This window comes from Leptonychotes weddellii, chromosome 12 (assembly GCF_054177405.1).
Source record: "Leptonychotes weddellii isolate Sample4059 chromosome 12, ASM5417740v2, whole genome shotgun sequence".
Classification (NCBI taxonomy): Eukaryota; Metazoa; Chordata; class Mammalia; order Carnivora; family Phocidae; genus Leptonychotes; species Leptonychotes weddellii.
In genome coordinates this window covers 1,510,274-1,532,729 of record NC_138380.1, presented here as the reverse complement: position 1 = coordinate 1,532,729, position 22,456 = coordinate 1,510,274, and the positions used below count along the sequence as shown (strand labels likewise).

General features: G+C 51.3%; 2 protein-coding genes across 6 annotated transcripts in view; both read left to right on the top strand.

Annotated features, from left to right (window-relative positions):
- Nucleotides 1–22,456, top strand: part of DNAJB6 (DnaJ heat shock protein family (Hsp40) member B6) — a 398,231-nt gene that overhangs the window by 73,480 nt on the left and 302,295 nt on the right. The window lies entirely within an intron of this gene.
- Nucleotides 4,742–21,859, top strand: NOM1 (nucleolar protein with MIF4G domain 1). Of its 2 annotated transcripts, none has more exons than XM_081799748.1 (11): nucleotides 4,742–5,752; nucleotides 7,308–7,432; nucleotides 9,122–9,317; nucleotides 12,454–12,777; nucleotides 14,489–14,599; nucleotides 15,353–15,520; nucleotides 16,311–16,432; nucleotides 17,219–17,351; nucleotides 17,896–18,027; nucleotides 19,555–19,664; nucleotides 20,017–21,859. In XM_081799748.1, exons 1-11 carry the CDS (start codon nucleotides 4,769–4,771, stop codon nucleotides 20,189–20,191), a joined length of 2,580 nt encoding a protein of 859 aa, XP_081655874.1. In that variant the 5' UTR covers nucleotides 4,742–4,768; the 3' UTR covers nucleotides 20,192–21,859. The 2 variants fall into 2 exon arrangements, with proteins under 2 accessions (XP_081655874.1, XP_081655873.1); XM_081799747.1 differs by having other exon boundaries at nucleotides 7,305–7,432.

Below are 22,456 nucleotides of genomic sequence, written 5' to 3'. Positions count from 1 at the left end.
GCCCCTCCTGGTGCATTTAAAAAACTATATGTAGGGCGCCTGGGTGGCTCAGTCGTTGAGCGTCTGCCTTCGGCTCAGGTCATGATCCCAGGGTCCTGGGATCGAGCCCCACGTCGGGCTCCCTGCTCCGCGGGAAGCCTGCTTCTCCCTCTCGCACTCCCCCTGCTTGTGTTCCTGCTCTCACTATGTCTCTCTCTGTCAAATAAATAAATAAAATCTTAAAAAAAAAAAACAAAAAACTATATGTATACAGTTCCTGGAAGCAACTTCCACGATGATGGTCCTGCGAAGCATGTGCCCCTTCCTGCAGACACACACACACACACACACACACACACGACACTTGTTAGTAGTGCAAGAAATGTGTTTTCAAAAGGAAACCATGAAATATTCCTCATTAGCAGATTGGCTACAAAAGTGATGCCCATCAAGCCATTGGAAAGAGTGGTGAATCCAGAATCAGGACGCTCAAATGCCAAGAGTCATCCTGGAGGCTGTTGAATGCAGATTCTGACTCGGGGGCCTGGGAGGGCCCACGGTGCCACATTCCCTGCAGGCCTCTGTTAATGCTGCTGCCCGATCCCAGGCTGCTGATGTGGAAAGAAACCTAAGCTGTATCTCTCATCAACTGCAAAACAATAGATGCTATTTTGGTAAAAAAAAATAATAATAATCATAATGCAAGTTAATATATACACTGAATATCCAGAAGGTATGTATTTCTGGAAAAAAAGAGCATATGGTGGACTTCTCCCTTTTATGTTACGTATGTAACTATAATGCTTCCAATTTTGGGCGCCTGGGTGGCTCAGTCGGTTAAGCATCTGCCTTTGGCTCCTGTCATGATCCCAGGGTCCTGGGATCGAGCCCCACATTGGGCTCCCTGCTCGGCGGGAAGCCTGCTTCTCCCTCTCCTGCTCCCCTTGCTTGTGTTCCTTCTCTTGCTGTGTCTCTCTCTCTCTGTCAAATAAATAAATAAATAAATCTTAAAAAAAAAAAAAAAGACTCTTTCAGAGGACAAAAAGCCACTCCAACCTGTCTGGACCAGGCCCTATCAGTTCTCCTGACCACTCTAACCACAGTAAAACTTCACAGCTTCTCCCTATGGATCCATATTTCCAGAGTCAAGACTGCTTCAGCCCCAGATGAGGAGCCCTCTGCCAAGTAAAGCTGTAAGCTGGTTGGAGATTTATTTATGTTATTCAAACAAGACTTGGGTAATACACATCTAAAGGCCTAGTGGTGGGGCGCCTAGGTGGCTCAGTCATTAAGTGTCTGCCTTCGGCTCAGGTCATGATCCCGGGGTCCTGGGATCGAGCCCCACATCAGGCTCCCTGCTCTGCGGGAAGCCTGCTTCTCCCTCTCCTGCTCTCCCTGCTTGTGTTCCCTCTCTTGCTGTGTCTCTCTCTGTCAAATAAATAAATAAAATCTTTTTTAAAAAATGGTTCCTTTTTTTATGGTGAGCAGGAATTATTCTGCATCAGAAAAAAAATTTTTAATCAATAGATGCATTGAAACAAAAAAAAGTTTGTGAGCCTAAGTGTTATGGACAGAATATTTGTGCCCCCACAAATTCATGTGTTCAAGTCCTCACCCCCAGTGTGATGGTGTCCGGAGGGGGGACCTCCGGAGGTGAGTAGGTCAGGAGGGTGGAGCCGCAGGATGGGATTAGTGGTTTTATAGAAGGTACCCTGAGCCCTCCCTCCCCCTTCCACCAAGTGAGGACACAGAGAGAAGATGTCATCTGTGAACCAGGTAGGGGGTCTCACAAGACACTGAGGCTGCCAGCGCCCCGACCTTGGACCTCCAGCCTCTGGAACTGTGAGAGATAAATGCTGTTTAAGCGCCCGTCTCTGTGCTCTGTTATGGTCGAACGAAGACACAGAGTTAAAGGCTACGCTTTAAATTGTATATCATATTACTCTTAATAGATCATTCGTGCTATTATTTTTAAAAAGCTGTCAGGCAAAGCCCCAACCCGCAATTTTTTCCAGGCTGGGGGACAAGTGTCTGATGCAACAGCCTTGTGTCTGCCCTTCCACTCTGACCCGCCTCGGTCAGCCCCGCAGGCAAGAGGATGAGCTTCTCACAGCGCAAATCTATTTAGGCCACCCCCGAACACTCTTACCCACGTCTGCACCTAAAGCATTTCCCTGGTTTCCTGGTGCTCCCAGAATGGGGGGGGGTGCAAACCTGTCACACCTGGCCCCTGCCCCCCTGCGCCTGTGTTCTGCACACCCACTTGCTAGCGACCCTTTGCTGCATCAGTCCCTGTGCCATTAATGGGCGCTTTGACGCTTGCATTCCTTGTCTTGGCAACGGGACGGTGAAGCCTCTGCTCCCCCCACCCCAGCTGCTCTCACTAGGGAAAAAAAACGTCCTCCCCAACCCGCTGCCCGAATCCCTGCCCAGTGGGGCTATGGCGGTGTGCAGGTCTGGAGATGCCGAGCTCCTCCAACCGAGAAGTAGCCAGAACAACGCCGAAGACCTCCCTCGCTTTAGGATTTCAGGGTTGAAAACTGCCCCCAAGATTTACCCACATCAATCCCTCACGGAGTCAGAATCCGTGGCTTCGGAGCTGGGCAACCTCTGCCGTCAGAAAGCCGGAGGCCGCCCAGGGCTCCGAGTGATTCACGAATGCCCGCTGATTTGGGAGACCACTGACATCGACGGCGCAGTGACGACGTGCCAAACCCCTTCTAAGGACTTCGCATTACTGAATGGATTTAATTCATTGGGTTCCTGTCAAAATGGGTTAGAAACAAGGGCCTCCATCTCCCTCTTCCCAGTGAGTATCAGAGAAATTATTCAACGAGAGGGGAGCATGGACCCCAGGGCGTAACAGCAGAAGCGAGACCCCGCAGAGCCTGGAGGTGAGGACACGTGGAGACAAGCTTTCTCATCCCCGCTCTTGCTTCGCCCTTGCACACGACCAGGGCCCAGGAGGGGAAGCACCCCAGGAACCTGCTCCCGAGCCCCAGAACCCCAGGACTGGGGGCTGCCCCTAGGGGACCCTGCCTCCCCTGATGCTTCTCCCCAGGAACCTAGACAGTGATCTACACAGGTGGACAATGCTGCATCTCTCTGCACTGAAGGCCCCTACGTTCAGCCTTTGACATACTCATTCCCAGAGTGTTGGTAGCCCAGGCGAACAAGCCCTCACAGGGAGACCTGAGGAGCACCGCAGCCCCCAGTCAAGATGAGAAAGGAGACCACTAGCAGCATCGGACTCGGAGTGAGGGTGTGACAGACCAAGAACCGAGAGCCTGGCAGAGCCACTGAGGGGCAGCAAGAGGGGAGCAGTTTAAGTTCACCATGAAACGAAACAAGGAAGTTACTTTTTAAAACCTCGTTCAGGGGCGCCTGGGTGACTCAGTCGGTTAAGCGACTGCCTTCGGCTCAGGTCATGATCCTGGAGTCCCGGGATCGAGTCCCACATCGGGCTCCCTGCTCGGCAGGGAGTCTGCTTCTCCCTCTGACCCTCCCCCCTCTCATGAGCTCTCTCTCTCTCTCATTCTGTCTCAAATAAATAAATAAAATCTTTAAAAAATAAATAAATAAAACCTCGTTCATTTTTACAGCAGCCCGGTGGGATAGGCATTATCACCCGCCCATTTTGCAGATAGAGAAGCTGAGACTCAGCAAGGTTGAGCAATGTCACACAGCCAGGAGGCAGTGGGGTCAAGATTTGAACCCCAGCCCCAGAGCCTGGGCTGCTGAGCACGCTGAGTTCTGAAATTTTATTTGGTTGTCACTCTTGGCCTTCCCAGAGCTTTTTCTCTTCACTAGTAGGCCGCGAGTACTGTTTGCTTCTACTTCCCTCCTTCCCATCTGCTATACTAGTTTCCTAGTATAAATTACCTGGTAACAAAGCACCACACACCAGGCAGGCGTAACACAACAGAAATTCATAGTCTCAGTCCTGAAGCTGGACGTGGAAAATCGAGGTGTAGGCAGGGCTCCTTCCTTCCCGGGGCTCCAGCAGAAAATCTGTTCCAGAACTCTCCCAGCTCCTCTGGTTCCCGCAAATCTTGGCATTCCTTGGCTTGTAGCCGCTTCTTTGTGACTTTCTCCCCGTGCATCCAAACTTCCCGCTGGGAAATCCAGGAAAACCTCTTTTTTTTTTTTAATTGAAGGATAACTAACATACAGTGTTATATTCGTTTCACGTGTAACCTCCTCTTAACTTGATTACAGCTGCAAAGACCCTATTTCCAATAAGGTCACATTCCCAGCCTCTAGTAGACAAGAATACTTTCATCCCGGGACAGATGTACTGAGAGAGGAATCATGGAACATCATCCCATGAAGCCAGGCAACCCTAATGAATAATGAGGTGAGCCATTACACCGTACATGGAGAGATCCAAGGCCTGAGGTTGGGTGAAATAAGCAAGTTGCAGAATAATAAGCTGGGATGAAGTTTCCCCGTAAAATACGCACAGAAAACAACATTAATATTTTCCCTATGGATGTACGAGATGCAAACACGTCCGAAGAGTCACGCCCTACAGACAACTACGCTCACTTCTGTGGCAGGTCGCCAAGAGGCCTCTCTACCGTAAGCCGTAAGGTTTCATTCATTAAATGAGCACGTATTTGTGTTACGCCGTTACAAAGTGTTTGGAGAGCAGGCGCTGTTTGCTCCTGGGCGGTTCCCTGCGCTGCCGCCCTCCCGCCAGCAGGGGGCGCCACCCCGTCCCGCGCAGCGCCCGCTCTGCCCGGAAGTCCCGCCCCGACCGGAAGTCGGAGTAGGAGCATCCAGGAAAATGGCTGCATCCGCGAGTGCTGGAGGGACGCGCCGGCGCAGTCGCCGGAGGCTGGGGCCCGATAGGCAGCAGGGACGCGGGGTACGCCGCGGGCCGGGGGGCGGCACAGATGGGGCCCTGCAGCGGCTAAAGCTAGTGGTGAAGGAGTTCGTGCAGGCGAGCTCCGAGGGCGAGATCCCCGGCGGCCCCGCGGGGCCCCGGACGGGGGGGCGCGTGCGGCCGGGCGGGAGGAAAAGCCGCAGGGAGCTGAGGAAGGAGAAGCGGCACCTGAAGAAGGCGCGCCGGCTTCAGAGGACTGCGGGCCCCGCGCAGGGCCCGGGTCCGGGCGGCGGCAGCGGAGCAGGGGGAGCGAGCGGCCCCCGGGCGGACGGGGCGGAGGAGGCGGCGAGGGAGGGCGGCCGGCCGTCGCCTCGTCGGGCCCCACCGCCGCGGGAGGGGCTGCGACCTCCCCAGGCCAAGGGCGCCCGGGCCCGCGCCGAGGCCAGAGGTCCCCCCGGGACGACCAGGCCCTCTGCAGCTGCCGCTGCGGCTCGGAAACGGGCCCTTCTGGCGGCCAACGAGGAGGAGGACCGGGAGATCCGAAAGCTGGAGCGATGCCTCGGCTTGAACAAGCGCAAAAGGAAGGGTGACGGTAGCTCCGTGCCGCTTAGCTTTGCCCGCGATGGGCTCGACTACATCCTGGGAGCCCTGGAATCTGGAAAAAATAGTGGCTTGTATGAGAGCAGCAGTGAGGAGGAGGAGGATGCCGGACAGACTCTCCCCGAAAGTGACTTAGAGAGTGGCACCGAGGGTGAAGGGGAGGAGGAGGAGGATGTGGAAGAAGAAAAGAACAAGCTGGGAGCACAGGTCGAGGAAGAGGATGTAGAAGAGGATGAGCAAAAAACAGCAGAAGGGAGAGCCACGTGGGAAAGGAACAAAAAGAGAGTCCGTTTTGCAGAAGAAAGGAGTGAACCTTCCTCTGAGGACTCTGACTTAGCAGATCAGGTATCATGTGAACAACCTAAATTCTCCGGGGTTTTTCCTGAAATAACAAGTGATGGCAAGAGTGGGACAGAAGTGACCTATTGATGTATTGGTAATTGTTGAGCCAAGTGTGGGTGAATTGGGTTATTATGTCTGTTATGTTTTTTAATTTACATGATGAAGAGTTCAAGGAGAAAACATCTGTAAAGATCTTTTTATCCCAGAAAGTTAATGGCCTTCCCACTGATTGTCCTAAGGTGGTATCTCCTTCATTCCGTGTTTACTGCCTCATTGTCCAAACCTGACTTTGAATGCCCTCCCCCTTTGCTCTGTTCCCACCGCTGATGTGTACCGTAAGGACATCAGGACCCCCTACCGGGCTCTGCCCTCGCCTAGTCCTTTTCCTGTCCAGCTACTCCTGCAGTGAATCTTTGAAACACAGAGCTAGCCAATTAACGCTCCCTTGGATAAAGCCGTACATTGAAGATCAAGTTCAAAATCCATGACAGAGCAGTCAGGGCCTTTATGGGCTGGCCCCTTGCTATTAAAATAGCTTCACCTCGGCATGCACCTGACAGGCAACCTTGTGACTGCACGCACGTCCTTCCTCACATCTCACTGTTACAGCTTTCTGCCCCTAAGTATATGTATTCCTTCTGCCTGCACGGTCCCTCCTCATCTTCTCACTGTTTGTGCTTATCTGTTCACGTCAGACAGATCTGGGAGTCTTTCCCACCTTAAGTATATGAACTAACTGGCTTTCGTTTCTGGCCTGTGCCTTAGCAACAGGCACTTCTCGAGCAGTGTTAAACTGCTGTCGGCTCCTCTCTTAGAACTTTTGTTTTGGACTGTTCCTAACTTTTCTTTCACAGCCTGTTGAGGTGTAATTAGCATACAGTTTGAACTAATGGGTGTCTCAAGAGCAACAGTTTCTATGTACATAAATGTGATTTCTCCAACTAAGTTTAAACTCCCTAACAGCATGGATCATGCCTTACAAATGTTTGTCTCCTAAAGCCCTCACTTAGGTGCCCGGGGAGGGTTGGTACGGTACCAGTGGTAATGATTTGTAACCTTGCACGTGGATGATCTAGGACATAGTGAGCAATGGATTGATTTTGATTTTGTCATGTATACTTACGTGTTAGTTTTGAACAAGTTTGAAGTTATTTTAGGACACTCCTCCTCCAGAACCGGTGGTGCGTGTGATTGAGGTGTTCGTGTACTGCTGTGCCAGCCATAAATCGAGCCTGGGCAAGTGCAGAGGGGAGAGCTCTGGTGGGCAGCTGCCGGGGGGCGCGGCCAGGTCTGAAGAGGCACAGAGCAGAGAACACGATGAGAACACACTCTGGTAGTCACGGCAAGGGTGACCCCCCACAGGCTGGTGAGGGGAGCCCTCGCTCAGGACTCCCCAGGGCACTTGGGGAATTTTTTATGTGGATTAAGTCACAGTGGTCAGTCAGTAGTTACAACTTCTGCCCGTCCTTGGGACTCTGATACGTAAATATGAACGTAGCAAGCAGAGAAGAGGAACTTGTTCAGTGTTAAATTTTTGTAATTCTGTCCTTTCAAGCAGAGTCTTTGTGAAAACAACGGCAAGTACATCCCCCCTCACGTGAGGCAAGCTGAGGAAATAGCGGGTGGTCAGAAAAAGGAGGGACTGGAGAGACTGCAGAAACACGTCAGAGGTCTGATCAACAGGTAACCTCGCCCATTGCCATCCCATGCTGTGCCAAGAGCCCATCTGTTTATTCTAAACTGACAGAAACTTTCCCAGGAATTAGACTGTAAGCGATGGGGTGCCGGGGCTGTGGTGGTTGATCAGCCCCTCTCTGTTTCTGTCCTGCTGCGGTCAGATCTGTCCCCTGAAAAGCAGGAAGCCCACCTTTTCCATTTGGTACTTTGAACCCTTCAGAGTCTGAAAGCCACGCAGGTGCCCACATGGTTGTTCTGAGAAGTCCCAGGAACAGGGCTGGCAGGGCCTGTCCTCCCCCTGCGGTGGCACTCCGGCTCAGGAATGTGGTCTGCGGCCCCCTTTGCTCATTCCTTGTGGTAGCACGTGTGTGCGTCCTCTGCAGCAGGAAGCATCAGGTCCCTGCCCACAGTGAAGACAGGACCTTCCCAGCACCACATGGCTTTCCTGCTAGCCTTCGTGGTCACACCCAGTCCTCCCCGCCGAACCCACTGCTTTGTTTTGAAAACAAAACACTCTTTCCAGAGCGCCTGGGTGGCTCAGTCGGTTGAGCGTCTGACTCTTGATTTCGGCTCAGGTCATGACCTCAGGGTCCTGAGATCGAGCCCCACGTCGGTCTCTGCACTCAGCGGGAGTCTGCTTAAGATGCTGTCTTCCTGGGGCGCCTGGGTGGCTCAGTTGGTTAAGCATCTGCCTTCAGCTCAGGTCCTGATCCCAGGGTCCTGGGATTGAGTCCTGCATCGGGCTCCTTGCTCGGCGGGGAGTCTGCTTCTCCCTCTCCCTCTGCTGCTCCCCTTGCTTATGCTCTCTTTCAAATAAATAAATAAAATATTAAAAAAAAGAAAAGATGCTGTCTTCCTCTGCCCCGCCCCCGCACTCACTCCTGTGTGCACTTGCAGTCTCTTTCTCTCAAATAAATAGATCTTTTAAAAAAAACTTTTTTAAGATGTTGAGAGAGAGAGAGTGCACATGTGTGCACACAAGTGAGGGAGAAGGGGCAGAGGGAGAGGGACAAGCAGACTCCCCCGCTGAGCAGGGAGCCCGATGCGGGACTTGATCCCAGGGCCCCAGGATCATGACCTGAGCCGAAGGCAGATGCCTAACTGACTGAGCCACCCAGGCGCCCCTAAAAAAAATTTAGAAACGAAAACAGAACACTGTACATCCTCGACTTTTACCAAACATGCTGTTTGAATGCTCAGTGTTCGCATAGGCGCAGCGATAGTCTTCCAGGTGCATATCCATCCTTCCCCTCTACCAAGCGGAGCAACCCTTTCTCAGTGTGGGAACTAAAGATTTTTATGCTGGCCACTAGCCAAAAAGTGGAAAAGTTGGACTTTTTCCCAACAGCACATACTGATGTGCTAAGTAAGGATGCTTCCCTGCCTCTGCCTGGGAGCCTGGATCAGGATACCAGTGGACTGTCATCATCGCAGTCTCCGTGGTCTTAAAGGGTCCTGTGTGTGCTTCCCCAGGGCCAGGTTTCAAGTGGAAAGACAGCAGTTGGGGAACTGCAGGATTCCAGAGGATTAGGGGCTCTTACGGCCAGTATATGCTGGGTTATCGGGCGAGATAAAAGCTGTTCATGGCTTAAATGTGAATGTGACATAGGGGGTATTGTTAGTATTGATGACTCGCGTTTTTTTAACTCGACCTAAAACCTCATTCCTGATGTGAGGCTTGCTGCCGTTGTGCAGGTTGAGTGAGCCGAGCATGGCCTCCGTAAGCGGGCAGCTGGAGGGGCTGTACATGGCCCACAGCCGGAAGGACATGAACGACACCCTGACGGACGCCCTCCTGAGCGCCTGTGCCCCGGACACCGCCATGCCCAGCAGGCTGGTGATGGAACACGTGCTCCTGCTCAGCGTTCTCCACCACACGGTCGGGGTTGAGGTAGGGCTCCCTTCCCCTGTGCTGTGCGTCACGGTGGGCTCCATATGGTGGGTCCTGTGTGTCTCTGTCACGTGAACACTTGATTTTGCGTTTGGTCCATTCTAACGTGCCTTCGTCACTTATTTTTCTCTGGACTGACATTTTGGACTTGCCTTCATGTTCTTCGTATTCCGACTCTAACAGGGACTTGTTTCAGATAATTCGGAACACAGTGCTCCGGATGGTGTTACTACTCGGGTATTCATGCTGGGTGGAGAGCACTCTTTCGGAAGTGAGAAGGCCAGCAGCACGGGAGGTAAACCCGGATTTAATGAAGTGAGGGACACCTGCGACAGGGCCGAGGCTCGGGGCCGCCTGCGCCCCCTCCAGATGGGCCCGGACCCTCCCTCCCGCGCCCTCCTCTGTGAAGCGGGGCCTTTGTCAGGACTCAGTCGGGCCGCGCACATAAAGCACCTGCATGATGCCTGGTACCAGATAGGTGCTGCCGAGCGAGTCCTTGTCCCCCTTCGTCTTGTGCCCTTTGTCCTCGCTCGGTGGCCCTCTGGGTTAGCGTCAGGGAGGCTGTGTGGTGCTGGCTCTGGTTCTGATAGAAAGGCGTCTTCTGTCACCTCATACGGTGAGTCACAGCCTCCAAGCATTGTTCCGTCCCCCGGTGTGGCTTTTCCCACGGTTGTTGGAGGAAACCGCTCTCATCGCAGGACTTTATACTGAGGCTCGGGAATGAACGGACGATTCGTGAGTAGGGCTTCCTTGTCCCGGGTGACGTTCATACAGAAGAACTCACTGACCCTGTGGGTCTTTCTGTGGGGCAGTATCTTTCATGGTGGTTTGGTTTCTTTGCTTCCTGATCACCCTCCCCCCCGGAGAGGACAGCCTGGCCCTTGGGGAGGTGTGCACACTTGTGCCTCCCTTCCTCCTGTCCTCTCAGTTCCCGGCAGGGCCCGGAGAGCAGGTGGGCAGCTGCACTTCACGCCCACAGCAGAGCCTGGGGAAACCGTGCGCTGAGCCACGTGGCAGCTGCAGACCCATCTGGAGCTGTTGTCAGCACCCAGGTCTGCACGCTTTTCCCCTCGTTCTGTTCGTCGTTGCTCCCAGAACTCGCTGGAGCCTTGCAGAGCAGGCCTGCGCAGGGCTCACTTTAACGGCCACAGACTTGCTAGACTCCGTGTCCTCCGCGCCGCTAGAGGTTCTGCCGTGAAAGCGGTGCGCCATGTGGGGAGACGTCGCCTGCGGCTGCCACAAGGCCCCTGTCACCGGGCAGTCTCCGCGCCAGTGTCTTCCCGCGTAGTGTCGGTTTAGCGGGTTCTACGTGCGGCGAGTGTATTCGGGGCCTTGGCCCATAGGAAGTGCTAGTCATCCTAACTTCTGCCTGAAGCGGGAAGTTTTCAGGTTGAAAGTCTCTTCTCCTCACCGCCTGTCCTGTCCCTGCAGGCTACATCGCTCTCCGTAGACAACTTTGGAACCAGGCTTTCCCATCTAGCGGCAGTCACAGCCTGTGAGGTTTGGAAGGTGCCAATTCTAGGACCTTCTGGGTGTTGGGAGGTGGGGACAGAGAGACACAGGCCCCGAGTCTTCTGGGCAGCAGGATTCTCCTCCGTGACGTCTGTGCCAGCCATTTAGAGAATCTCCCTTCTGAAGCAATTGTTTTATTTCTAAGAGCTGTCCTCATTTTCACATAAGACACTGCGAGTCTCTTCTCTTCGTTATGAAGTGTGACAGAGTCACCGGATGCCATTCCTGGTGCCCCGGGCGTGCCATGATTCAGTGCCATTATTAGAGAGCTTTCTGAGCACCCCCCGTCCTCCCGCCTCACGCCGTGTACTTCGTAATCTAGAGGATTCTCATAGGGACAGTAGTTTGAGTTACAGTTAAGAGCTGTAGGCCCTGACCGCCCACAACATGCAGGGATTCACTGGACTTGAACACCGGAGGTTATTGGTCCTCCTTATTCAAACCTCTGCTAACAGCGCGAAGGACATCTGAGCTGACTCGTTCCATGGGAAGCTGTTAACGGTAGTTGGCTAACAAGGCCCACTAGCACTTCTCCTAGCGGGTGACGCGCTCCCGGGACTAGTGCCAGCATGCTTCTTGCAGTTCTGTGAGAAAAACATGCTCATGGGAATTCATGGAAGGGGAGAGTCTAGCGAAGCCCGTGTCGTCAGTTACTGAACTGCTTCTCAGTCATTTAGAAATAAAAATCAGGTCTGTGCAGATCTGTGTTAAATTCCCCAAGTCAGAATTAATGTATATTCTCAAGTAACTTCAGCAACATGAACGTTATTCGTATTTTTAAATGTTATCCTAAGTAGGGGCGTCTGGCTCTCTCAGTCGGTGGTACGTGGGACTCTTAATCTCAGGGCTGTAAGTTCCAGCACCACGTTGGGTGTGCAGATTACTGAAAAATAACATGTTAAAAAATAGAAGTCATACTAAGTTATATTTTATTTTGAAGATACTAACTGGAATCTAAAGTTTTGAAGAATGCTAACATAATTATTCTACTCATGTGATTGAAAACATACCTATATATGTTTTATGCCTGAATTTTTCTTGCTCTCTGCAGAGTTCTGATTTCTCTTCAGGTCATATTTGAGTACAGTATTCTTCCTCATCCACGTTTCAGGTGGTCATTTCGTGGCCGGTGTGCTGACGTCCCTCCCTGCCAGCACCGAGCCCCCTGCCTCTGTCCCCCTTCAGCCTTAACTTGAGCTGGAGAAATGAGTTGTTCATAGCAGTACATTTTTAGAGCTGTAGGTGTGTTCTTGACATTTTTTAATAATTTTATTTTTTTAAGGAACCAGAATGGCTGCTGGCCAAAAATACGACCTTGTTGATGATAAAGACCAGAGGATGTACTCGGGTTTGGGAGCCGCGGCAGATCACCGTGTGCCATTCACTGTGGCCTTCTCCCATGTGTATAGCGCTGTACATTCAGACTTCGGTTTTTAGAGTTCATGCCATGTTGGGGTTTATACCCTACTGTTTGTATATTTTATGTGTCAACTTAAAAAAAGCACTGATTTTTTTCAACATACATCTTAGCTTGTTGAAAGAGGAAGAAGGATCCCTGTGAATAGCTGCTAACGTCTGGTTTTTACATGTTTGCAGTGATACTTTTTCTGCCTTCTTTGTCCAGGTCGGTGCTCACTTTTTGGAGGCCGTGGTGAGGAGGTTTGACGCCATCTATAAGAACGGAGGTGAAGGGAAGGAGTGTGAGAACTTGCTCACCATCGTCGCCCATTTGTATAACTTCCGCGTGGTACAGGCTTGCCTGGTCTTCGACGTTTTGAAAAAACTTATCGGAACATTCACAGAAAAAGATATTGAACTGACCCTGTTAATGCTGAAAAACGTGGGCTTTTTGTTGAGAAGAGATGATGCTTTGTCACTTAAGGAACTGATCGTGGAGGCCCAGGCCAAAGCCAGCGAGGCCAGTGGCAAGTTCCAGGACCAGACCAGGGTACGCCTGACCTGCTGCCTGAGTGCTCACACACTGACCAGAGCTTAAAAATAAGTATTTGGGGTAAAATCGCATTTAATTTCTTAGTGATCCCCATTGTCTTCTGCCTCATCAGGTTTTGTGGCTTTATCATGAATCCGTATGTGAGTGAACTTTGGTTTTCTGCTAAGAACTCAGGTATTCTGTGAATTGAAGAATCAGTTCCTTTAACGTTGATCCATTCAAACAATATTTACTGAGGAGGGCTGTGTGGCATATGGGCCTCAGGCATCAGCACTCTTGGATTTTCCGCTCTGCTGCTTAACAGTGATGGGCCCTGGGTCTTCCAAGCCTTGGTTTCCCCATCGAGGAAGTGGGGGCTGATTGTGGCTCTTACCTTACCTGCCGGTTGACAGGCATGGGCGAGCCCTGGGAAGCCCACAGGGGAGAAGAGGACGTCACTAGGAACAAGAGAAGTGTTCTGTCAGGAGCCTGCGGGGGAGCAGGGCAGGAGGAACGGGCAGAGGCTGGCCTCAGGAGGTCTTGTAAACCCTTTCAGGGGCTTGGGATTTTAAGAGGCCCTACCTGAAGAGAGCTGAGCAGGTAAATGATGTATGCTGTTTTCATGGCACTTTACACCAAGAAAAGGGGGAGGTGGGCGGGGCGGGGAGACGCCACCACAGTGGTCTGGCAGGGAGCCTTAGCATCGTAGCAGTGGGTGTGGGGTTAGGAGTTAGAGGTGACCGGAGGGCGTGGGCTGGAGGGAAGGGCGGTGTGAAGGGCAGGAAGGGCCAGGGTTACCCCTGGTGGACAGCAGGGCAGGAGGAGGAGACAGACTCAGGAGGAAAACAGGCCCACTCTGGAAATCCTGAAATGAAGAGGTGCGGTCTCAGGATCTGTGCAGGCTGGGGAACTGCTAGCGTCCAGTGGGGTGTGGACAGAGCCCCGAGGTTTCAGAGCACCAGCATTCAGCTGTGTTGTCGAGGGGAAGAGGAACAGGACGAGGCTTCTGGAGCCAGGTCCCAGAGTGTCCCAAGGAAGCAGTTGTCCCTGGTTGAATGCTCAGAGGCCAAGCTTAAAACACGAAAGTCAGCAGAGGCAGGAAGTAGCCTCTGTTGCCCAGGGATGGGGGGATGGGGAGTGCCCATGATAGGTTTGGGGTTTCTTTCTGGGGACGATGAAGATGTTCTGAAATTGATCCTGGTACCTGCACACCCCTGAACGTGCTCAGTGTACACTTTTAAACAAGTGAGGTTTATGGTGTGTGAATTAGATCTCAATAAATAAGTATTTGGGGAAATCTCAGAGAAAGGTATGCAAAAATTCTTTTTTATTGTTTTTGCAACTTTTCTCTAATTATGACGTTTTCAATTTAAAAGTTAAAAAGGTGAGAAGGCCAGGAATGGGGAAGAAGTTGAAATATCATGTAACTAAAACCACGGGGGCAGGAGGGGTGCCGGGGCGGTTCAGAGGTGTTGGGGGGCTGACGAGAGGACGTCCGATCTCGGGAGGTGCTCAGGGTCCCAGGGGAGGCCAGGTGGCACAATCGTACTGAAATATGTGGTCCTGAGCAGGAGGTCCTGTTGGCGGTGACTGTCTCCCTGGAAGACCATCTCTGGTTTACCGTCGGCAGCAGTGGTCCTGTGCGTGGCCGGTGTAGTTCTTCCCAGGCAGAGGGTCCGTTGTTCGGGCTGTATGAAATAATGGTTTCTTCCGTTTTGTTTTCTTAAAGGTTCGGTTTATGCTGGAGACCATGTTGGCCCTGAAGAACAATGACATGCGTAAAATCCCGGGCTATGACCCCGAGCCTGTGGAGAAGCTCAGGAAGCTACAGAGAGCGTTGGTGAGGCCCTTGCCCTTCCTCATCTCCCGCTCCCGTGTCTGCATGGACTCGTTGTGAAACTGTGGAAGGCAGTTGGAGCTCTAAGTCAGGTGCCGTGTCTGGTTACTAAGAGTTCCAGGATCCTGCCTGAGAGGAAATGTCACATTTCTGTGCTGAGACCCTCGGAGTGGTCCGGGTGCGGGGCCGTCCCTGTGAGTTCAGCGTCCCCAGCACTTAGCCTGTGGCCCTCAACTCGGCCGCGCAGTACAACTCTGACCGCTTTGAAGGAGGGCTCAGGCCGGGGTCCCACCCAGCCCAGTGACATCCGCGTGGGGGTGCTGGGGGCTCACCTGTTGAAGCTCCCTGGGTACTCCTGATGTGGGGCCGCAGCCGAGACCCACCGCCATCCCCAGCCAGGGGGTCCCTCGGCCCTGGCTCTGGGCAGCTCCGGAATCGTTGGCTCGGCAAACCCCAGGCGCTCCTGGGCAAGGTCTCACCACCAGCTCCAGGCAGCTCTCCTCGGGGCCTGCGTCCGAGCCTCCTCCCTGGTGTGACAGCTTTCCAAAGACAGCGGCATGTGGGGTGACAGACCCACAGACCTCAGACAGGAGCACTGAGTTTCCCTCCACCTGCGGCATTATTCCAAACTGGCTCACTGTCCCAGCTGTCAGGGACTCAGCACAATGTTCAGGGTCAAACGCGAGAGAAGCCCGAGGGTGACGGTGGTGCCCGCCAGGAGCCAACAGCACTGTTTGACTGGCTTCTTTCTGTCAGGTACAGAGCGCTAGCTCCGACACGGACACTCGGCTCCGCATCTCCTGGGATGGCATCCTGAGCGCCGAGCAGACCGGGCGCTGGTGGATCGTGGGGTCCGCGTGGAGCGGCGCTCCTATGATTGACAACAGTCAGCAGAAGGTCCTGGAGAAGCAGCCCTCGGGGACGGTATGAGAGCCCTGCGCGGTCCCCCGGTGTCCCGCGGCCTGCCCTGCAGGAGCCGCCTGATCCCTTGCACGTTACGAGATGTCCTGGCGTGCATGTCTGCAGAGGCCTTACGGAAACCCTTTGCTGTATGATACGATTCCATTCCATTTCTGTGGTTTCAGTCCCAAAATAGCATACGTAGAGGACTTAAAAGTTGAGTGGAATGAGGGGAGCGTAGGAAAACCCGGACAGTCAGCTTGCAGACAGTGGCCTTGAGAGGTAGACAGTTTCCCAGGAGGTGTGGCTTCTGGTCCATTAGGCTCGGATTTCAAATTGTTGGAATTCTTTGTATTTCTTTGTATTTGATTATTAACTAAAGTCCATATGTTATTCAGATTTCCTTCATTTTTCTCCTAATACTGTTTTTTGTCTCAGGATCCCATGTCACACCTCGTCGTCCTGGCTCTTCTGGCTGTGGCCACTTTTAATTTATGTCCTCATTGCCCGGACTGACAGGTTGTGCTGCTCCTGAGACGCTCCCCCGAATCAGGCGGTTTTCTCCTCTCGTGCCTTGCTTCGTCTCTTGCTGTGGTTTTCTCTTCATGGGAGTGTACCCAAGAATAAAGATTTAGCACTCACATATATGTATTTCCACGTAACTTAAAATTAATCTTCGTAACTTAGAATTAATCTTCGGTAAAGCCATGGAAGAATACGTGTTATCTTTTAGAAACTTCCTAATCGCAGTAGACCAGAGTAACTTTTCCTTGAAGCATCCTTGTGGTCTGTGCCTAAATTGCTCCTCTTTCAGGTTAGCGGGAAGATACTAGAACTTGCCCGAAAGCAGAGAATGAACACTGACGTCAGGAGAAACATTTTCTGTACAGTAATGACTAGTGAAGATTTTTTGGACGCGTTTGAGAAGCTTCTGAAGTAAGCATTAGTGCAAACACTTTGATTAGATGTTGTTTGAGAAATCCGCACAGCTGGGTTTTGCGTCACGGAGGGTTGGGTCAGATGCTGCTCGGGGCAGCTGGGCTGTCCTCTCTCTCCTCCTTCCCTGGGTCCAGGCATGCACTAGTCAGCAGTCTTGCTCCTGCTGACTGGCCACTAGTAGTTCCAAAACATTTTCTGATATATTTTGATTAAAAGTATTAGGTGACCAACTGATTAGTGACAGTGACTGTTGGTTGTCTTAAATTGCTTAAAATTCTCATATTGAGGTTGTGTTTTTGATTACTTCTAAATTAAAACTTCCTGGTATAGTTTCTGTAATTAGTTGTAAAAGGATATTAAAAAAGGGCGCCTGGGTGGCTCAGTCGTTAAGCGTCTGCCTTCGGCTCAGGTCATGGTCCCAGGGTCCTGGGATCGAGCCCCACATCGGGCTCCCTGGTCCGCGGGAAGCCTGCTTCTCCCTCTCCCACTCCCCCTGCTTGTGTTCCCTCTCTCGCTGTGTCTCTCTCTGTCAAATAAATAAATAAAATCTTTAAAATAAATAAATAAATAAAAGGATATTAAAAGTACCTGTGTACCTTCACAAACTTTCTCAACAAATCCGATAGTGATTTTCCTTTATGTGCTTCAAATGCAGAATGCCCGGGCGCGAGGTGGGAGTCTTGTGACTCCCACCTCCTCTCCTCCATCCCCTTTGAACCAAACTGCCAGGCAGGATGTGCTCTCCTCAAAGATGTCTTACTCCTCGCCGTCTCTGTTTTGCAGGCTTGGGCTGAAGGACCAGCAGGAGCGGGAGATCGTTCATGTTCTCATGGATTGCTGCCTTCAAGAGAAAACCTTCAACCCTTTCTACGCATTCCTGGCTGGCAAGTTCTGTGAACACCACAGGAGGTTCCAGGTAACCCGCTAGCAGCCCGCCAAGTCATCTGTGCTCCGCTGTCTTCCTAGACATTCTCTCTGGCTCCGCCCACTGGGAACGAGCGCCGAGTGAGGCGTCCAGCCTGGGCCAAGCTCTGTGTGCAGGGGGACAGTCCCAGGGCCCACGCCCGCGGCCAGGCCCCCTCGGGGAGAGCAGGGGGGCGTTGCAGAGGCGGAGTGACCAGGGCAGAGGGTGCCGGGCCCCCTTTTCCTGTGGCAGAGGAGGGTGTCGTGTGGCCCCTGTCCCCGGGGGAGTGCCTCCTTGTTCTTAGGTGGCACCAGCCTTCTCTGATCTTTCTCAACATTTCTGCCGGTTGGAGGGGAAAACCCTCAAGAGAAAGAAATTACTGTGGCACTGTGTGTAGGAATGGAGGGTGTGTTGCTCCTGGCTCATCCTGACTTGACTTTGAAGACACTACAAGCAGATGAGCGGTAGAATCCGTCTAGATTACGTCCTGAGCGACTTGTTCTAACAGTGGGCTGCATTGTGACTCTTCCTTCTTCTTTTTCAATTGTTCTATTAGATGACTTTCCAGTTCAGCATTTGGGATAAATTTCGGGACTTAGAAAATTTGCCAGCCACTAATTTCTCTAATTTGGTTCACCTGGTAGCCCACTTGTTGAAGACGAAATCACTTCCACTTTCTATTTTAAAGGTTTGTATCATGGATGAAATTATTAAAAGCAATGAAAATGATAGTATAATTGTTTATATTTGGTACCTTAAGAAAATGCCTTTCCTTAGATTCTGACTTACCTGGAAAGTGTGTTTGTAATGCCCTGGCCATCCTAGAAGGTAGCCAGCGTAGCTTGCCACGTGAATGTACCGAGTAAACAAAGGCACGGTTACAGTTGTTCTGCTCATCTCCAAGAATCTCGTTTGCACTTTGGGTTCACATGGAGGTCCTAGTTCTCAATCCTCCATTGGCCGCTGCTAAGTCGGGAGGGGGATGGGGAGGCCTAGGAGCAGGTGAGCTGTGGTGCAGGACTCTCTGCTTCTCCCTCTGATGGGCGACCCCCCCGTACCCCAGCCCTGCCGTGTTTCTGCGTCGCATCCGAGCCAGTGAGGTGCAGGTGCCCTGCTGTTGGTCTGGAGTGGACAGGAGAACCTAGACAGAGGATGTGGAGTTCCAGGTGGCCGTCAGGCCTGGACAGCGGGACCACTGGGGCCTGGGCATCCTAAAAACGGGGACAGTGAGGGAAGCTGAGGGCCAGAGAGAGTGCTGGGCCCGGGCTTCTGTGCCTCGTGCTTCCTGACCTGCAGACGCTGCAGGTGTGGTCTCCTGCTTATGCGCTTGTGTTCGTCCACCAGGGCACTGAGGTGGGTTCGCCCTGTGCCTCTTTGGGGTGTGGGACTAGGTTTGGGCCACTGAGCCAAAAATGAGAGTACTATACAGCGTGGAGAGGACATGCCTTCTCATTGCTGGACTAGATCTTGCTTGCAGTTCACTCAAGTTTTGAGCTCTGAATGGAAGAGGATACGGTGTTTCTCTAGATTCAGTAGAACCTGGAGATGTCCTTGAAGCTTGTCCCAGGGTCCTCGCTCCCCCCCCTCCCACCACCACCCATTCACAGGGCCCTCTCTGGTTCTCAGGCGTGCTTTGAACTCTTCCCTCAGATGGCACGTCTCTCATTTCACACACCGTCACCCTCCGTGTGGACAGCAGCATCCTGTCCCCACGCTCCGAATATCCTCTCACAGTTCTTTAAGTCAACATGAGTTTGAAATATATCCACATTAATATCTGTGATTCTGTTCTCTGATTCATCACTTCTGTGCAATATTGCATTGTGTAAGTGTACCAAAATTTATGTGTAATTCTTAGAGAATGTATATGAGTTATTTTTCCACCTAGATCCAAATTTTCTATGTATGGTTTTAATTAGGGGGTAGTTTCTCTAAGGCATGGAGATAAGTATGTTTCAGTTCTAGGATTAAATTCCTGATTCATGGAAACTCCGCAGGGGCAGGTTGCTCTCGACAGCGGTGTGCACACCCCTCTGCTGGTAGAGCGCACGAGACCCCCGTGGCCCCACGCCCTTGCCCGCCCGCAGCGCTTCATCTTTTGTAGCTGGAAACGGTCTTACTTAAAGGGGGCGGGTGATTTTTTTACTCTATTTTTAGAAATTATTGAAAAAATTGACTAAACGTAACTTGTTCTGTCTGTCCTGACTCTAATTAGGTAGTTGAATTCAGTGAATTGGATAAACCCAGAGTCCACTTTTTACGAAAAGTGTTACATATTCTCTTAATGGAAACAGAAGTTGAAGACCTTGGTTCAATTTTTGCAAGGTATGTTCCCAGCTTATTTTGTTAAAACATATGGAAAAGAGAAGAAGAGAATTATTTTCACTTATGTTGACTTAGAAAAAGCAAGGTTGTTACACATTCGGTGCAGCTTAATACATTATTTTCAGTTTTCATTTTACGCGGATATCTTACGCGTTCGATTTGGGGAACATGAAACTTGCCTAATAGCAAACTAATGATGATTTCTAACACGTAGAATATGTTGTTAAGCTCTTAATTGAGAATTCTATTTTTAAAAGCAATTAGGTTATGCCTCCCAATTGGAGATTCCTAGAAACTGCAGTCTGGAGAGACTAGCTCATCACTGATGCACGTTTATGCGCCTCCCTTCCAGAGTGTCTGACAACCCAAAGCTGGGCTTGTTGAGAGAAGGTCTGAAGCTCTTCATCAGCCACTTCCTGTTGAGGAGCGCACAGGTGAACACAAGTGTGGAGGAGGCCAGCATGCTGAGAGAGAGGGCCGACCTTTCAACTAAGTTTCTGCAAGGCAAGGCTTCCCTGAGAATGTAGTCCAGGAAAGGAGAGGAGCGGGTGGTCATTTGTCTGAAACTGTCTTTTTAAACCCAAAAGGCTTATTACTCGGACGACCATGTGTGTAAGCTTGGTGGAGCTAGGCCACAGTCTGTTGTATTTAAGATACTATGTTTTAGATAGTTTTTAAATTCAAGGTTATATTGTATTTTTTAAACTGTTTTCACCTATTTGTTGAACGGGGTGGGGAGAACGCAGGGAGGGAAGGACAGGCAGACGCCAAGCAGGTTCTCTAAGCAGAGACTGGCTGGGGTGCGGGTGGGATCCCGTGTGTGATGGTCTTATTTTTTAATAGACAAATAGTCCACTAGAGGGTGCAGTTATAAAGAAATTGACGGCGTTTTTTATCTTCGTTATGTATTGACTTAGAGTTCAAAAACCACCAGTTAAATTGGTACCTGGTGTTTAATTGATTATTTCAAATACTGGGAATGCAAGTGTGTTGGAAAAGTGAACAGTTGACTTAAGCCTTGCACACACCTGTACACTGCGTGGTACGTGCAGAAGCTTCCCACCGGCACTTGCCTAAAATTTTGACATGGCGAGGGACGCCTCCTGCGTGTGTCCGTCACTCACACTCATCAGCTCCAGGGTGTGAAACACGGTACTAAGCAACTCTGAAGTCACCAGACAGATACCGGATGCGTGATGGGTGTGCGTCTGAGCTAGGTTCTAGGAGGAGTGCGTGCGAATAAAACAGAACTGCCGCTGGCGAGGAATGGATGTTTATCTAGTGAAAGACACGCCCCACGAGTCCCGTCAACTCTGGCTGGTTCTGAGAAGGCATAGATCGACAAACGTCTGTTCTCCAGCTCTTAGACTTTGCTTCTCTGTCTTAAATGCTGCGAACTTGAGTTAAATGTCACCTCCAGTTATTGAAAAGTCATCAAAATGTGTGTGTAGAGTAGGATTTTCTGCAGCATCCACACATGCCCGGCAGCGCACGGTCCCGCAGAGCGGTCACTTGGCCTGAGTGAGGCCGCTCCCGCGCAAGCTCCCCTTTGTCGCAGACTTTCAAACACTATCTTTAGGTGGCCCTACAGCAGTGTGTGTTTAGAAATGACCACGTGAAGTCGTAAGCGTCTCCGTGTGCGCCCCTAAACTAATGGCTCAAGTCTTGAACGCACAAGGAACACAGACACCTGTTTGCTGGCCTCCCCCGTGCCTGTCGACCCCACCGACGGCCACACCACACCCATGCCTTCCAGCCGGTTCTGAATCTCGTCCGCAGAGAACAGAGCGCGCTACCCGAGAGCCCCCACTTTCTCTGCGGGAGCGGTCCGTTCTAATCCAGGTGCCTGCCTCCGCTGAAAGCCAGCACAGCGTCCTGCATCCAGAAGTCTGGCTCGGAAGAAAAATGCACCAGTCGAGCTAGACCGCGTGCTTACTGACACAGTCGACTTGCATTTGGTGCAAGCTCCCACTTCCTCGAAGACTCACGGAACTGACCTGAGGCCAGTCACTGTGGGGGCGGCCACTAAGACCGAGAAGGACGGTCCCCCCATCCCTGACGTTCACTGAACCTAGTTGGGGGCGTGGCTGAGCTCAGGCCGGTTTTTTGCAGAAGATAAACTTGTGTCAACTGAATTTTTATTTTTATATTGCCTTTTATTATTAAAACAATAAAAATGTTTTTCTGCCATGGAATATACTTGTGACTTAATTCCTAATATCCTGGTCTTGCATGTATTATATGACAGGTTCTCCATAAATTTGTCCTTTTTGTAAAAGCCCTTTTTAACAGCAAAATATCGTGACTTATCACATGTTAGTAAGTATGCTTTCAGTAAATAATTCTGTCTTGACCAAAAGCTACTGTGAATTCAGATTTGTTTTTAAATATATAGGATTTTAAAATGTATTACAATAACAGTATTTAAAAAATACTGCCATCAGTGCTTGGTGTATATGTAAATTTTTGGACTTCTTATGATGCAGGTTGAGAACTGCTGTTCTGTTGATAGAATTTCTGAAAAGACTCTTTTAGGGGATTTCATCTTTTTTTTTTCCCTTTAAGTAATCTCTGCATCCAACCTGGGGCTTGGACTCACTACCCCAAGATCAGGAGTTGCATGCTCTACCAACAGCCAGCCAAGAGCCCCTGGGGGATTTCATCTTTAAAATAGAGACTAAAGGGGGGCGCCCGGGTGGCTCAGTCCTTGGGCATCTGCCTTCGGCTCAGGTCATGATCCCAGGGTGCTGGGATCGAGCCCCGCCCCAGGCTCCCTGCTCGGAGGGAAGCCT

Bases quoted from the DNA above. Each gene is read 5' to 3' on its own strand.
- NOM1 (XM_081799747.1), top strand. From the start codon at position 4,769: ATGGCTGCATCCGCGAGTGCTGGAGGGACGCGCCGGCGCAGTCGCCGG. The intron at 5,753-7,304 runs GTATCATGTGAA...TGTCCTTTCAAG, and splicing joins ACTCTGACTTAGCAGATCAG to CAGAGTCTTTGTGAAAACAA. The intron at 19,665-20,016 runs GTATGTTCCCAG...CCTCCCTTCCAG, and splicing joins CTTGGTTCAATTTTTGCAAG to AGTGTCTGACAACCCAAAGC.